The sequence below is a fragment of the Pithys albifrons genome, chromosome 2 (assembly GCF_047495875.1).
Source record: "Pithys albifrons albifrons isolate INPA30051 chromosome 2, PitAlb_v1, whole genome shotgun sequence".
Lineage (NCBI taxonomy): Eukaryota > Metazoa > Chordata > Aves > Passeriformes > Thamnophilidae > Pithys > Pithys albifrons.
In genome coordinates, this window is record NC_092459.1 from 115,195,686 (window position 1) to 115,211,022 (window position 15,337).

The 15,337-nt window shown below is 43.1% G+C and overlaps 1 protein-coding gene across 10 annotated transcripts in view; it reads left to right on the plus strand.

Moving 5' to 3' along the window:
- Nucleotides 1–15,337, plus strand: part of USP34 (ubiquitin specific peptidase 34) — a 103,017-nt gene that overhangs the window by 22,244 nt on the left and 65,436 nt on the right. For all 10 annotated transcript variants that reach the window (XM_071582180.1, XM_071582188.1, XM_071582187.1 and 7 more), the window contains exons 4-7: nucleotides 2,177–2,227; nucleotides 2,350–2,499; nucleotides 6,366–6,433; nucleotides 13,151–13,343. In XM_071582180.1, coding sequence (XP_071438281.1) covers nucleotides 2,177–2,227; nucleotides 2,350–2,499; nucleotides 6,366–6,433; nucleotides 13,151–13,343 — 462 coding nt within the window. The remainder of the gene's footprint in view (nucleotides 1–2,176; nucleotides 2,228–2,349; nucleotides 2,500–6,365; nucleotides 6,434–13,150; nucleotides 13,344–15,337) is intronic.

A 15,337-nucleotide genomic window follows, 5' to 3' on the forward strand; every position in this document is an offset into this window, starting at 1 on the left:
AAAAGACATCTTAGTTGAATTGAGAGAAGTTTTTAGTCCCAGGAACAAGAGTACTTGTTGTTTTGAATCAGGCTTGGCCTTGGCCCTCAGGAGATCATAAAATTAAATCCCTGGTTTGTGTATTATCTGTACTTGCAAGTTAAACAGATTCCTGGACTGACTAAATCTGCCAAGCATTTCTTGGGGGAAGCTGGTGTAGCTCTTCCTCTCCCTCTGAACATTCCTGCTCCCCTGGAAAAAGGGAAATTTGCTGATGCAAAACAGGCTCCAATCTCCACCCTGGCTTCAAAAATTCCTTGTTCCAGATTCTTGAGATGAATGTGCACAATTTCATGGAGTTGGACTGTCAGTGAAAAGCTGTCCAGTGTGAGGCTTTCCCATGGAGCTGTTCCATCAGCAGCCAATATTCCTGTTATCCTTTGCTCTGCACACACCTCCAAGGTCCTTGTTCCCAGTGGCAGCACACAAGTCTGGAAGTCTAATCCTCTTGCCAGAGCCACATTACTCTGGACTATACAGTGGAGAAGAACAACATCCATGTGGAACTAGAAGGTTTTCCCTGCTCTAGGAGTTCAGGAAGTCCACAAAAACTGGGCCCTGCACACTCCATTTGCTTCTGTTGAAATCTCTCAATATTTTTGGTGCCCAGAGAGGTCTGTTTTTCATCCTAACCAGAATTAACTCAGAATATTTTTGTATATATGATTGACTGTTTTTTTGAGAAATGTTCACACTTTGAAATTATTTAATTTTTTAAAAAAAGAGATATTGTTGAGAGCTCTTGCATGCAGGGTGGGAGACTGGTGTGTTCCACATGTGAAGAGCAGTTTGCAGACTCAGTGTCTCAGCTCAAGCTCTGCCTGGTGCCACAGCCCTCCCTGAGTTTGTGCTTCCTGTGCTCCAACAACTGGAGCTCCCTTGACAACAAGTCTGTGTTTTATTCAAGCAAACTAATGAAATTTCTCACACTCTTCCTGCAGTTTGCATGAGCAGAGCACTGAACACCTTTTCTTGCTGCCTAAAAAACACCCCACCTACTGCCTTCTGAGCTGCTGCAGAAATAGCTGGTGGAGCATCATGAGTTCAGGCACGACTCAGGGTTCAGCAGAAGAAAAAAGAAAATAAATGCTTAGCTATAATATGAGCATATTGAATAATTCAAAATGTTTGTATCACACTTAATCCATCCAAAATTACTTGCCTCCAGCATCCTCTGGTACAATTGGAAGCTCACTCCTACAAAGCTATTTAAAATACAGTCAGGAAATTTCAGTTAAAAGCTTCACTTTGTTAAACTTCCATTTGATTTGTGACTCTCCATCGTGGAGGGATTGTGCTGTAATTACCTACAGGTATCCATGGCAATGCTGTGTTTTACAGTCCCACTTTACCCTTTGGCCCCAGCCATGTGCACCAAACACAATCCCTGTTACAGCCCCCCAAAAGAAACTTCCTGCTCTTTGTTGCCCAACAAGTGGATGTTGTGGACTTTAAAAACAAAGCTATTTTCCCAAACTCTCTTCAGTTTAGTACTTGTAGAAAAGAGATTTCTTGTTGCAGCAAGTAGTTAACAGAGGGATAGGGTGGTACAGTTCCCTCCCCATCTCAGCTTAATCCTGGGAGAGTATGACACTTACTTCATGTTATATGTAAAAAATATAGTTAAGGAATTTAATATTCTGCTGGCAAAGAATAATTTGACAATTTAACCCTTTAAATCATTCAATGCAGGGTTGTGGGACATCCTGCATATCATCTAAACTCAGGTGTTTGAGTGTGTGTCTCATGTTAATGCAGAAATTGCCTTCCACAATACCTGGATTGGTTCTGTTCTGTGTGCCAGACTATCCCCTTTTTTTCCTGTTGAAAACTTTTGGGATCTGAAAGGGAGTGGGATTGTAATATAATCTGTTCATCCAGCCCTTGAGAGCCACTGCTGAGCTGTTCTTCTAAGTGTGTATGAGTGCTTGTGTGTACTTCTTAGCAGAGGTAAAAAATGTGGAAAAGTGTGGTTTGGGATGGAAAAGTGGAGCAAAACTTGAGCTTCTCTCTCCCTCTGAATTAGGGGTTTGTTTTTTCTGTTAGTTGTTAAAACCTGGTGATGGCCACTTGTCTTTTGTTCTGTAAATGTGTTTTTATTCCTTCAGTTAATGTGATTTCTTTCCTTTTTGAACAGGATATTTCTGCTCAAGAAAGCAACATCCTGGGGGCGTTCTGTGACATGAACGTAAGTTACCCAAGGAATAATTAATAATAATTAAAATAACTCACTCCTCTCTGCCTGGTTGCTCAGTGTGCCTGAATAGCTCTGACAGTGATGGTGACAATCCTTTGCTGCTGTGTTTGCAGGATGTGGAGGTGCCCCTGCACCTGCTCCGTTACGTGTGTCTGTTCTGTGGCAAGAACGGGCTGTCCCTCATGAAGGATTGTTTCGAGTTTGGGAGCCCCGACACGCTGCCCTTCCTGCTCGCCCACGCCTTCATCACCGTCGTGTCCAATGTGAGTCCTGCCCCCCTCGTGCCCATGGGCAGCTCTGGGCGAGTTCCTGGCTCCAGGCAGGGGGGAAACACTCGCATTTTCTTCGCTGGGGGTGGGAGGTTTGCTCATCCTCGGGGCGTTCCGTCATCCAAACCCTCCACATCTGGAGGCACCCGAGGAGTCTGTTCTGGTTTGTACCTCAGTGTGGACATTGCAACAGCCCCAAAAGATACTTCTGTTTTCAGAGGTCATTTCTATCCCTGAAGTTGTCATGGAAATGTCTTGAGTTCCTCAGGGTATTTTAACTTCTTAACTTTTTAGCACTTCACTAGGAGGCCACACCTTGAGTGTTGTGTTCAGATCTGGGCCTCTCAGCTCAGGAAAGATCTTGATGGGCTAGAGCGGGTCCAGAGAAGAGCAACGAGGCTGGAGCAGGGACTGGAGCACAAGTGCTGTGGGGAGAGGCTGAGGGAGCTGCAGGTGTTTAGACTGGAGAAGAGGAGGCTCAGAGGTGACCTCAGCACTGTCTAGAACTACGTGAAGGGAAGTTACAGCCAGGTGGGGGTTGGTCTCTTCTCCCAGGCACTCAGCAATAGGACAAGGGGCCACAGGCTCAAGGGGAAATTGAAGTTGGAGATGAGAAAAAAATTCTTTGCAGAGAGAGTGCTCAGGCGTTGGAATGGGCTGCCCAGAGAGGGGGTGGATTCCCCATCCCTGGAAGTTTTTAAGGTGAGATTGGCCGTGGCACTGAGTGCCATGATCTGGTAAAGGGACTGGAGTTGGACTAAGGGTTGGACTTGATGATCTCAGAGGTCTTTTCCAACCCAATCCATTCTATGATTCTGTGAGGCACAAAGGAAAAGCCATGATGGATTTCTTTGCAATTTCTGTGATTATACCGATCATCTTTTATTTTCACTTAGTTTGACAATGCATGTCCTCCATCCTCTCCATTTGAAATCCTGCTGGTTTTTCACTTGCAGTATTGCTGACTGATTTTAGTGGAGATTTGAGGATTGGTGTGAACAATAAACCCCAAACCTGAAGAAGGACATGTGAGAACTTGGTGTAATGTGAGAGTAGCGAGTTGTGACCTGTCTGGTGCAAGTTACATGTGGGCAAAGAGGAAGCCATGGTAGGAAGGGAGTTCAGCATCATTTTGACACTGGTTGCCATTTTAGAAACTTGTTTTTCAATAAACCTTCTGACTGCAAATCCCATTTCCTGGATATCCCACCCCAGTGCAACTGCTTTTCTTCTTTGCCCTTTCTGAAGTATTTATTTTTCTCCGTATTGTTTGTAAATACTCTTTATTTTCTTTATTTTTAGTGATGTGCCCCAACCCAAAATACTCAGCAAAATTTCTTCTTTCAGATAATTATTTGGCAACTTTGCATTTTTTTTTCTAGTAGGTGTCATATTTAGCTCTTTCTTGAGCCATTTTTAGGTGAGGTCTGTGATTAAACCTGCCAGATAAAATGAAATTCAACCCCAACCATAACCAGAAGAGCTTTTTCTTCAACCTCTTTCAGCATTGCAGCTTCTCCCATTTAACCAGCATCTTTTGAGCTCTGTCTGGCTTTGTGGCAAACCTGTGTGGGAAAAACTGTTTTAAAAAATTATATTTAGATTTTATCTTGTCAGTTCACTACAGAAAGTATAAGAGAGTGTTTTATGTGGAATGTGCCTTATTCACCCACTTGATTTTGGGGTCTCTCTGCTCCTGACTCTCAAATGCAATATATTTATTAGATCCAAGTGAGGCAGCTGATTTTTTGGACAAAATACCTTTTACCTTGCCAATATTAAAGTAAAAACAAAAGAGATTTCTCTGCTTCTATAATAATGGATGAACTACTGATTTTGGTGTAATGTTACTCTTTCCCTGTTTGTTTGAAATCATTTCACTGTATGATTCATATGACATAGATTAATATAAATAATAATAAATGTTTCTGATAGTGAAAAGATACACCAAACCCCAATAAAACAGAAACAAGGATTCACAAAACTGTCCAGTAACATTCCCCAAGGCCCCCGTGGCTTCTTAGAAAAACCTGCAGAGAAATCAGTGACCTACAACTTGTTCTGTGCAGGGTTTAAACCTCACACACATTTGAATGTGAAACTTCAAAAATGAAATCAGAAGTAAAAGCTGTTGAGAGATGCTCTGCCTTCTAGAAACTAATTACCTCTGAAAAAGGGCAAATCATAAAAAAAACCCTCTGAAACTTAAGAGCAGAACAGATGCAGTGGTGATAATTTGCCTTAAAAGCAGCTGGAAGCAAAGAAAGTGTGCTGATAGTTGAAGATTTTTAGTGTAATTTCATATTATTTTTATCATTTTATGGATGCTGGTTGGTGTCATTTTATATCTGCTGTTTTGTGCCATTTAAATAATTCAGTGTACACGACTGAGGCCGTGGTGAAAGTTACATTTTCATTTGTAACATGTGAAATGATCCTTAAATGGAGTTCTGAGACCGAAGGTTGGGTGTGATGCAGATACACAGAAGTTTGAATTGACACACACCAAAAACTGCTGTGAACAGGGAAAGCTGTAAGAACAAAATGACAGAACCATTTCATACCTTTATTTCACAAAGAAATACATTTTCTTTGGTGTTTCGTGCTGTGTGGAACAGAGGCCACAGTGTTGGAAGTGAGAGGGTTAAATACAACAATGCCTTTGTCACTGCAGCTCTTGATTCCTGTGCCCAGCACAAGCATCTTCTGGTTACACTTTGCATCTTTGGGATGTCAGCACTTTTGCCTCCCTGAGAATGTCCAGTTGGATCAGAGGTTTATTCCCAGTGTGGGTGAAACCTGCTGGTTTGTTTTGCAGAGTGGGTTCTGCTGGGACAGTGCAGGGGTGTAAAAAGTAAATGAAAATACTTCGTTCAGAACTGACTCCAACATTTGTTTGGCTAATTATGGCAGGACTGAAAGCAACACTGTGACCAGTTTTATTGCAGCCTGATATCCTTCTGTCCTGGCAGGGAGCAGAATGTGCATTTTCTGCACACACAGTTAGCCAGGCCTTCTTGTATGAGTTCACTGAGCACTGTTTTAGGGCCAGAGGTGGAGGTGCCCACGGCCCTGCCTGACAGGGTTGGTGTTCCAAGGGCTGTGTGTGCTCATGGGTACAGTTATGTGGGTAGGGAAGAGCTGCTGGTGTTTCACTGCTCTGGATCCCTCACCTGGCACCGAGTTCTCTCTCCAACAGGTTTAACAGGCTCACTGTCCTGTTTGAAATGCAGATGGGAATCCTGACTCTGCCTGTGGAAGTGGTTTGGTTGGTCCTTTTTTCCCTCACAGGCTGCTCAGGAGCTGCTGCAGGAGGTTTTTTCATTCCTGCATTCAGGTTATAAAGGGAGAGTGGCAAATAGGAGAGATGCAAACGTGGCAGTAAAACCAAACCCTGTGCTTAGTCACTGCCTGTAAAACTTCACTTTGGTTTGTAGGATACATAAGCCCTGAGAAGCAAAGCAACAGAAGTCAAATAATGTGACTTGATTTTGGAGTGATTTGCAAGGAACAGAAAGAATGGGCTAATTTTCTTGGAGACTTTAAAAGAAAAGGCAAAAGGAATCCCACGAGGCTGAGATGCAGTTTCTCCTACTGAAGAAATACAAAAATGAGGCACCTGAGCAGTCTGGTGCTATTTATCCAAAGGATATTTTCCAGGTGATGAGCAGGAAAGGTGCAACTCCTGTTTGCAAGTCACAAGCATTCCTCAGGTTACAGGTCTGAAAATCAAAAAGTGACCAAGTTGAATGAAAAACACTGAGAAAGCCTTTTTTATGTACGAGCAATGTTTCCTTTTTTACCATTCTCTTTAAATGTCACTAATGAAGTTTTTCTCTGTTTATGTTTTTGCATTACAGATCAGAATATGGCTGCACATCCCTGCTGTCATGCAGCACATTATTCCCTTTAGGACGTACGTTATCAGGTAAATGTTTATTTTAGCAATTTGTCTTGTGGGCCTCTCTGACATCAGCTCTCTGTAACTGCAGCTGAGACACTTGGGATTGCACAAGGTGTTGCTCTGACTGTTCCATTTCAACAAGGAGAGCGAAGGCAACCTTTGGGGTTTGGGCAGCTCCTTCCATCCCTCTGATTTCAATCTCAACCCCATCAATCTCCTCAGAGCATTTTGAGTGGCACGCAGGGTGTGTCAAGTTCAGTCTCCCTGTGGTGTCTTCATCAGACTCTGCATGAAATTTGCAGTGAGGTGGTGTAAGTGGAAGAGCAATTTCAGGTTCTGGATTCTAACTCTGCTTCCCATTCTGGTGTTCTGTGTTTCCAGCTGGCAGGAACTGAAGTGTGAGCAAAAGTCTACTCACACTTTCCTGTGTCTAAATATATCCAGTCCCAAAGATTTTCTTCAGAGCAAGCTGCCTGTCTTGAAAAACCCTTCCAAATTAAAGTACTTGTAAAGATGTTTAGTTATACAAGCAATTTGTTTTTATTGGGTTTCTCAGGACAATGGAAACGTTTCAGTGATCTGTGTGTGTGTCTGCCTGGAGGTCACAGCTCATTCTCCTTCCAGTGGCCCAGCATTGACTTTTCTTACACAGTCCCACAGCCCCTCCAAGGCTCTGCAGTGTTAGAAATGTGGTTACACTGGTCATAGCAAAAAATGTACCTTTGTTTTAACTATTCCAGCATAAAATGGCAATCAACAAAAATAATTACACTGGCAACAAGTAAGTTCCCATAACAGTGAGATTGAGAATGATGTTTCGTGTTCTAAAATGTTGATGCATTTTCACTGTAAAATTCCAAGTGCTGGCTTGCCTGTTGATCTGTGTTGCTGTAAAAATGGTCTCTACCAAAATGACACCAGAGAGAAGAGGCTGTTGGTGTTTAGCAAAACCCATCACTCCTGAGTTACAGCCCAGCCATGTGCTCTCTGGTGCTGGTGTGTTATCTGTGAAATCTTATAAAGGTCATTGTTAATCATGAAGCAGGGAGGGCAGGCAGAGGATCTCCAGGTTCTTGGCTCTCTGTATCTATTCATGGCTGCTCACCTGCCTGGGAATTTGGTCATGAGCCTTACTGTGTTCTTGGAATATATGGAAATCAAAAAGAGCATCAACAAGTAGAGTTAGGCTGATAAGGAGGAACTTAGTGATGAGACAGAATAGCACATCCTGTAGTTTTTGCTGCTAATCCTTCCTTGTTATCCTGTAATTCTTAAATAATTTTCTGGTTTGTAACTGGAGGTGTAATTGGGGTCACTGGAATGAACAGAACAGTTTTTCCTTGTGTTCTGCTCATGTCTTCTTCTTCACCCATCAGAATATTTGCATCTGATTTGAAATGTGCTTTGTCAGCAGGTTCTTGCCATAAATAATGCCCTTGGTGTCTGTTTGTAGCACTTACAATCCATTCCTGTCAATCAGAACAGGAATATTGACACAGGATTTATCTGTGGAAAACACAGTTTAGAGCACCAAGGGGGTGTTTCTGTTTTCCACAGCTGAATCCTGATGGGATCTGGGATTTCTCAGCATTGTGGGATCCAATTTTTTTGTGGAGATTCTACAGAGTGGGACATAAAGTTTTGGAGGCCACAGAACAGAAATAACCTGGAGTGCTGCCCTTGATGTGGGGCAGAAGTGAACACAGATGCCTTTGGGAAGAGATGCCTTCCCTGGTGGATGCAGCTCTCCCCCCACGTGGTTGTCAAGCTCACAGATCTTGGCTGAGCAGCTTTGGGGCCCTGGGTCTCCATCTGCTTTTTACTTCAGGAAAAAGCTAAAAAAAAAAAAAAAGCCAAGCCAGCCCTGGGCAGAGCAGCACAGCCCCTTTGAAACAGCTCCTTCAGAGCTGCTGCTGCTCTGCAAACCAGGGGGCTTTGCTCTGGAATGAGCTCTGAGATTGAGTTCAAATTGCAGCTAGTGGAGATTCCTCAAGAACTGCATTGGGGAGGGTGGAGCAGCAGGAGAGATCCCTTGGCTGGCACTGAGCAGCATCCTGTCACCTGAGGTCACCTCTCTGTGGCTGTGCTGTGGCTGTTTCTGCCAGGAGGGGATGGAGGAACAGCAGAGTGTGTGTTTGTGTGGAGGACACCACCCTGCCACTATAGCTGCTCCTGCAAAAAGACTAATAAATGTTATTTCCTGCCTGGGGAATGGAGCATTGGCATTCACAGCTTGCCTTAGAAGGGGCTCTGTCTTTAAGCAGTTTAGAAAAGAAATAAAAGACATGAATTTAAAGTTACACTTTTCAAAAAGGAAGCAAAGTGCTTTTGACCTCCTCAGAAAGAAGCTTTTACTTATCCCGATGCTGTGGAATTCTGCATTTCCAATGGCATAATTCTCGTAAAAAAAGAAGAGCCTTACAAAAGTGACTCCAGAAAATAAGTCGTGACTTGCTGCAGCTTGAAATGAGGGCAAGTTGTTGATGGTGTCTGTTTGTGCAAAAAGGCTTTGATTCCATCTGCCTTCCCCCCAGGATCAGAGGTGGGAGATGCTCCGTGGGGTTCAGATGTCCAGTGTCTCCTGAGCAGAAGCACAAGTGCTGTTTGGAGATCAGTGTTTTCACACTGTTGGTGCAAAGTGTCTTGGATAGTCCTGTCCTTTAGAAAGGAGACAACCAGCAGTGAGAAGTAAGAGCTGAAGTTGTGTGGCTGATGCTGGAAATGCCTCTCTAAAGCACCAAAATGTGCTGGATAATAAGGAAAAACCTTCTTTTGACATCACATCTTCGACATCATTGCTTAACATCCCACTGGGAAAGCTGGAGATCTCTGAGCAGTTCTAACCCTTCCTGCTCCCCTACCCTCCTCCCTTCTCCCTGTCTCCTGCTTCAGGATGGATCTGGAGAGACTTTGTGGATTGCTGTGTGCCCCAGTTAGGGAGGAGCAGAACATTGTGTGCTGGAATGTTGAGAGGGGATGGCACGTGGCACAGGACACACAGCGCTGGCACATGGAGCAAGTGGGAGCTCCAAACAACTGTTGGGCCACGGTGCTTCCTATGCAAAATGCAGCTGAAACAATTCAATTTACTCTTCTGCTTCAAAATACTCTGATTAACAACTTGGGTTTTAAGGGAGTGCCCAAGGCCTCTCCTCACTGCTGCATGTTGTGAAAAACTCTTGTAATGAGCCTTGAAGGTTCTAATCATAAAATGTAATGACGTGCTCCAAGAACCTTGGAAATTTCAGGTGTAGGTACAAAGAACAGGTCAGTCAGGAGACCAAAGCCAGGCACTTGAGTGACTCTTCACTTCAGAGGGCACTGCCTCGTTGTGCACAGGTGCCCTTTTCCAGCTGTGCTCCCAAGGAGGTGTGTGAAGGGAAAAAAGGGGATTTCACAGCTGAGTAGCTGAAGTCCTGCAGCATAAGATGTGACTGTGAGTGTCACATTAGAATGGAGTTGCACATTGCAAACTGAACTCCATCCCCACACACAGCAAATTGAAACAGGCTCAAAATGATTTTTTGCAAAATTGCTGGATATGTATATGTGTTGTGTAAATGTAGATAATACATATTAATTCATTATTTTAAGTGTTCCAGGCTGGCAGGACAGGTCCTGTACATATGTGGAGTATCCTTTATGTGTATGTATGAAAAGAGATGTGTTTTATTCTTAAAGTCTCGTTCAGGCAAACATTTCAGGTTAACCAGATCACACAGGTCCTGGTGTATCATTCCTCTGTTATTCCTTTAAGCCTTTAATGCTCATCAGAATCAGCAAGATAAAAATGTAGGCATTAAAAAAATCATGAAGGGCAGAATGGAAGCTATTATTAAACCATTATGTGAGTCAGTCACACATCCACATTTATATACTTTCTATACAGTTCTGATCTCAGAGATAATACCAGAACCACCTGGGTGACAGAGAAGGGAGGAGATAAAAAATTTACATTGATAGAGAGACATAGTCTAGGGTTTTATTTTTGACAGGGAGAGTCACATCATATATGAATGATATGAAGATAATAAGTAGGGAATGGTAATTCACAGATTGAAAAAAAAAAGAGGATAATGTGCCATGAAGTTGTCAGGCTGCAGATGTAAGAAGTGAAAGGAGTTTGTTTTTCAGGCAGATATAATTGTCAGACAGACTGGCTCAGGTTAATGAGAAAGCCAGAAGTATAAATAGAAAGAGAAGTGAATTCACAGTAGTAGATGGGTTCATCCATTTTTTTAGATAAATCTTTAATCTGCTTTTGGAGTGGCTATTTTGGGTTGGACAGACCTTTTGCCTTGTTCCAGGGTGTCTGTTCTTAGTGGGGCAGGGCAGGGAAAGGGGGTGTCAATGGCCAGTAACAGCCAAAGATTCTGCTTTGTTAACAATAACTCTGTACTGGTAAAAATACCAAGTGGAGCCACTTTACAGGTTTGTGCCCCTCTGTCTTTCCACAATCAAAAGGAGGCTTGGCCCACTCTGCCAATGTCTGTGGTTTTAGTGCTGGTGGCAAAGCTGTGACCGTGTTTGACTGATGGCCCTGTAGGGGTGCCAGGGAATTCTCCAGTGGAGCTGCAGCTGCACTTCAGCAGAGGAGTTTGCTATGTTTTACCTTTTTTAAAAAACCTTGTGCTGTGTGGTGGCAGGGAAAGAGTGCCTTCTTCCCTGGGGCTTTCTCTGGGGCCTTGGCAGAACAGCTGTTGCTGCTGAAATACTTCTGTGGCTGTGAAAATGCACCTACAAGGAGTTTCACTTATTATAAAGTCCCATGTTTTAAAAAACACACTCTCAATGGTACTGTAGTACAGAAAATATGACCCAAGTCTGATTCAGGTTAAAATTGTGGATGCAGCATGAATTTTATAAATGAAAACAGGTTTAGACTGATAATACTGCATTAAAATAAGAGATGTTTTGTTTTAGAAACTGGATTATTGTTTCTTCACTGATCTTTGTAGTGTGAGGAAGGTTTGATGTCAAGCCCTGCCACAGAAATCCAGTGAAGGCTCCAAAACCCCTTCCTTCTCTGTGTGTCTTCTTCCCACCTGTCCAGGGCAGAAAAGCGCCTTTTTAAATTGAGAATATTCCTATGTTGTGTTTGAACATCTCTGGGGTGTTTAGAAATCTTCACCAGACTGTTGGAGCTGGCTTGATGTGCATCATGGACATGGAAGTGCCCTGGGAACCAGGACTGGTGGCAGTTTGCAGATAAAAATGGGGAGATCCAACCTGATCTGGTAGTTACAGAATTACAGAATTGTTAAGGATGAAAAACATCTCTAAGATCAAGTCCAACCATTAACCCACCACTGCCATGTGGGGAGTAAACCACATCCCAGAGTGCCCCATCTGCACATTTTGAAACACTGCCAGGGGTGAGGACTCCAAACTCCCCCAGCTCTCAGAAACCCTGTACCTGCTTCCACATCACCACGTGCAGGAGCTTAATTGTGGCCTCTTTTTTATTTGTAAAATAAAATAAAGCCTCTCTGGCCTCCTGCTGAGCCAGCTGAGGTTTGGGAGGAGCTGCAGGATGTCCTTTGGGACACAGCCACTCCCACCCTGTGTGCTGATGCCAAACCACCTGCACGTGGTGTGGAACTGCTCTCACCTGTGCAGGTTCAGGGCAGGTCACAGGCTGCTTTGCTGCTCAGCTTTGCCAGCTGAGTCTTCCCTCCCCATTCCTGCTGTGCTTCCCTTCCCAAACTAGAGCACAGGAGCAGCGTTTCCTTGCCAGGATCTGATCTCCAGAGCTGCACATGGGAAGACAAATTTCCCAGCTAATTCCAGGGAGGGAATTGCCTTGGCCTGGAATGGTCCTCCCTTTGTCCTGCCATGACTTATCTGGGATTCCTGTCATACATCTCCATGCTGGGACTGTTTGCACTGAGGTCTCTTTTCTCTGTTTGACAGTGTTAAGTATCATTTAAGTGTGTTTATTTTAAGGACTCAACACAAGAGCTGTGAAAAAAGACTTTAAATAATAATCAGGGCCTGTAGTTTTGCTTTAAAAAAAAATCACTGATGTTTATATGATGTAAATGCAAAGGAATGGTGCATAAATCTAGTTAAGTGTAGTTTAGTATCTTTTGTGTTGTTTTAGAAGATTCATGCATCAATTTGGCTGGTCTCCAAGGGCAGATCCAGGCTCAGGCTGTCAAACAAATGGAGTTCTAACGGGTTTCTGTGGAGTTTAATCCAGTTTGGATGTAGCTGGAACTTCAAAACACTGAAGTGCAGCAGAAAAAAATTAATTATGCTCACCTTGCCTGCACATACCTTTCCCTGTGCCATCCTTGATGGTATCAAAATATCCTCAGGAGAGCTTGTTTTTAGATATTTTTCAGTCACACATCCAGTTTAGAGGAAATTCTCAGTTGTGGGAACTTTACAGGCATTTCAGTGGAGATTTTCTGTGTCTCAGTGGTTGCTTAGGTGAGTCTGATGTTACACTGGGCTCTGTAGGGTAGTTGTATAAATTGAACAATGAATATTTCTTATGCCTCCCTTCAACTCATTGCATGATGAGATGCCCCCTCATGAGATGACTGCAGCAGGACAAACTGACTTTTTATTGACTTTGAAATATTTTCTGGTTTTTCTTGGTGGGGTTTTTTTAACTGTCGCCAACTTTCATCGTGGTGTTATTGCAAGTACATCTTTGCTGTAATCAAGGTGCTGTTCCAGTCTGAATCATAACCTTGTTTCTGTGTTTTCCCTGTCCCCTGTGGCGTGTCCCAGGTACCTGTGCAAGCTGTCGGACCAGGAGCTGCGGCAGAGCGCGGCGCGGAACATGGCAGACCTCATGTGGAGCACAGTCAAGGAGCCTCTGGACACAGCCCTGTGCTTTGACAAAGAAAGTCTTGATCTTGCCTTTAAATACTTTATGTCTCCAACCCTAACAATGAGATTGGCTGGGCTGAGTCAAATAACAGTAAGGACTTTTTCAAAATATAAATAATACGTAGCAAAGAGGGTCTCTGGTTGCGTTTTGTGAGTGGCAGGATTTTTATTTGACGTGTGGGAGCAGCAGATGCTCTTACAGGCAGGAACTTAGAGCGAGCACAGGGTGAATAGGGGGGGTCCCTGTGGCTGTGCTTGCACCACATGGAACTGAATCCCATTCCCTGCACAACTGACACACCAAACAGAACTCCCAGCCCTGTTCTGTGCCGGTGTGTTGAGTGGAGCCCCAGAGTTGTTGCCTTGGTTTGTGGTCTGTGCTCAGTTACCCTTCCAGTGTGTTGTCTCTCCTGCAGTTGAGGGCTGCTTTGTGCTGTCCAGGCCTCATTTTGCTGTTGGTTTAGTGTGGGCTGGCTCTCAGAGAGCATTTTTGCATTAATCAGCAGGAGACTGAACCAAATAGGTAAATGTATAGAGCATCAAACAGGAAAATTAAACCCAACCTACCCATCTTTCCCTTTCTCGTGGGAATGCTCCACGTCCCACCAGGCAGGATGAGTTGGGCATCCCCTCTCAGTGCCTCCTACCTGGGTGTTATAAAATCAGTTGTACAGGAGGGCAAAAGGGAAGGGGTTTTATTCATCTGAGCCTTTTCAGTTGTGTGTTTCAGTTTTGTATTTCCCAAACACATTTGGCCTTCTCTGTTGTCACTGAGGGACCCTCCTCACTGTCTCTGAACACAAGTTTCCTTAATCTAGATTTTGTTTCTCACCATATTTATAGATAAAAGTACTTACAGTTATTTTAATTAGTGGCAATTTTAAGTAACCTGTGAGTACTGCTGGGTTCTAACCAAAGCAAATATTTAATTTACACAGGTATGTGGCCTCTGTTAAGTTCTAAAGAAAACTCTGTGCACAACATCCACTCAATGTAATTGATTTTCAAATAAATTTCCAGTGTTTGCATAGTTAGTTCCAATTACATTGGATTTCAATTCCTAAAAGTACTTCCTTTGGCTTTATACAATTCTCCTTGTTCAACTACCAGTGCATGTCTGCTTGTGTATCCTTGCCCGGAGAGAGTCTGGAAATCAGATTGCATCCTTTGGGTTATTTTTTCAGGCCTGGAGTTTATTTAAGGGAGTGTGAAATGGTGTGATTTGATATGGGAAACGTCAATCAGTGTGTGCCCATGGATTTAAAACCAGTGACAGTTCAGTGCTCTGTCCCTCTGAGCCCTCTCAGAACACTTTAATTTGGGGCACAAATCTTCAGGAAAGCCACTGAACTTCCACTCTGTCTGCCCCAATTCTAACTTATCATAACAATTCCTTCATTAAGTTCTTTTCATGTTTCTCCACTCCTAAATATGTTTCATTTGAAGGTCTCAATAACTGATCTCCTAATAATTGTGTAATCAGACTCTTGTGTCTCACTAATTTCAGTGCATGTTTTCAAATCTGTTTCTTCAAAAAGGTTTTTTTCCCTTGAAAATTGTTGAAATCAAACACAAATAAATGTTAAAGACTTCAGGAGATCAATGAACTCACCTGAATTAGTGTGTCTGTCCCAGGCTCCTTTCAGGAAAGGAGGAAATATTTTATGCAGCAAGTTTAATTTGAATCTCAAAAATTCACATTATTGTGCCTTTAATTGTTTTGAAAACAAGGTGCCAAATAAGTTTTATTACATAATTTTAAATATTTTAAAAGCTGCCATGTACATATGAAGAATTGAACACTGAGCCATCTCTGTGACTGGAAAGCTGATGCTGAGGAAAGAAGTGGAAAAGAGATTTGAAACCTTAACAGGCTATTTCTAATTCCTTTATATCTTTATCAGTTCAGACACCTTTGAAACTTTAATTTCATGGAAAAATGTGGCTTTCATTCCCCAGTTGTACTTTCAGCACTGAAAGTGGAATCTCTGCTGTTGTAGGGAATGTTATGTTTGTGAGACCCATCCTGAACCCTCCGTGTCCAAAGTGTTTGATTCCTCAGGAAATCCTGTGCAGTGGTTCCTG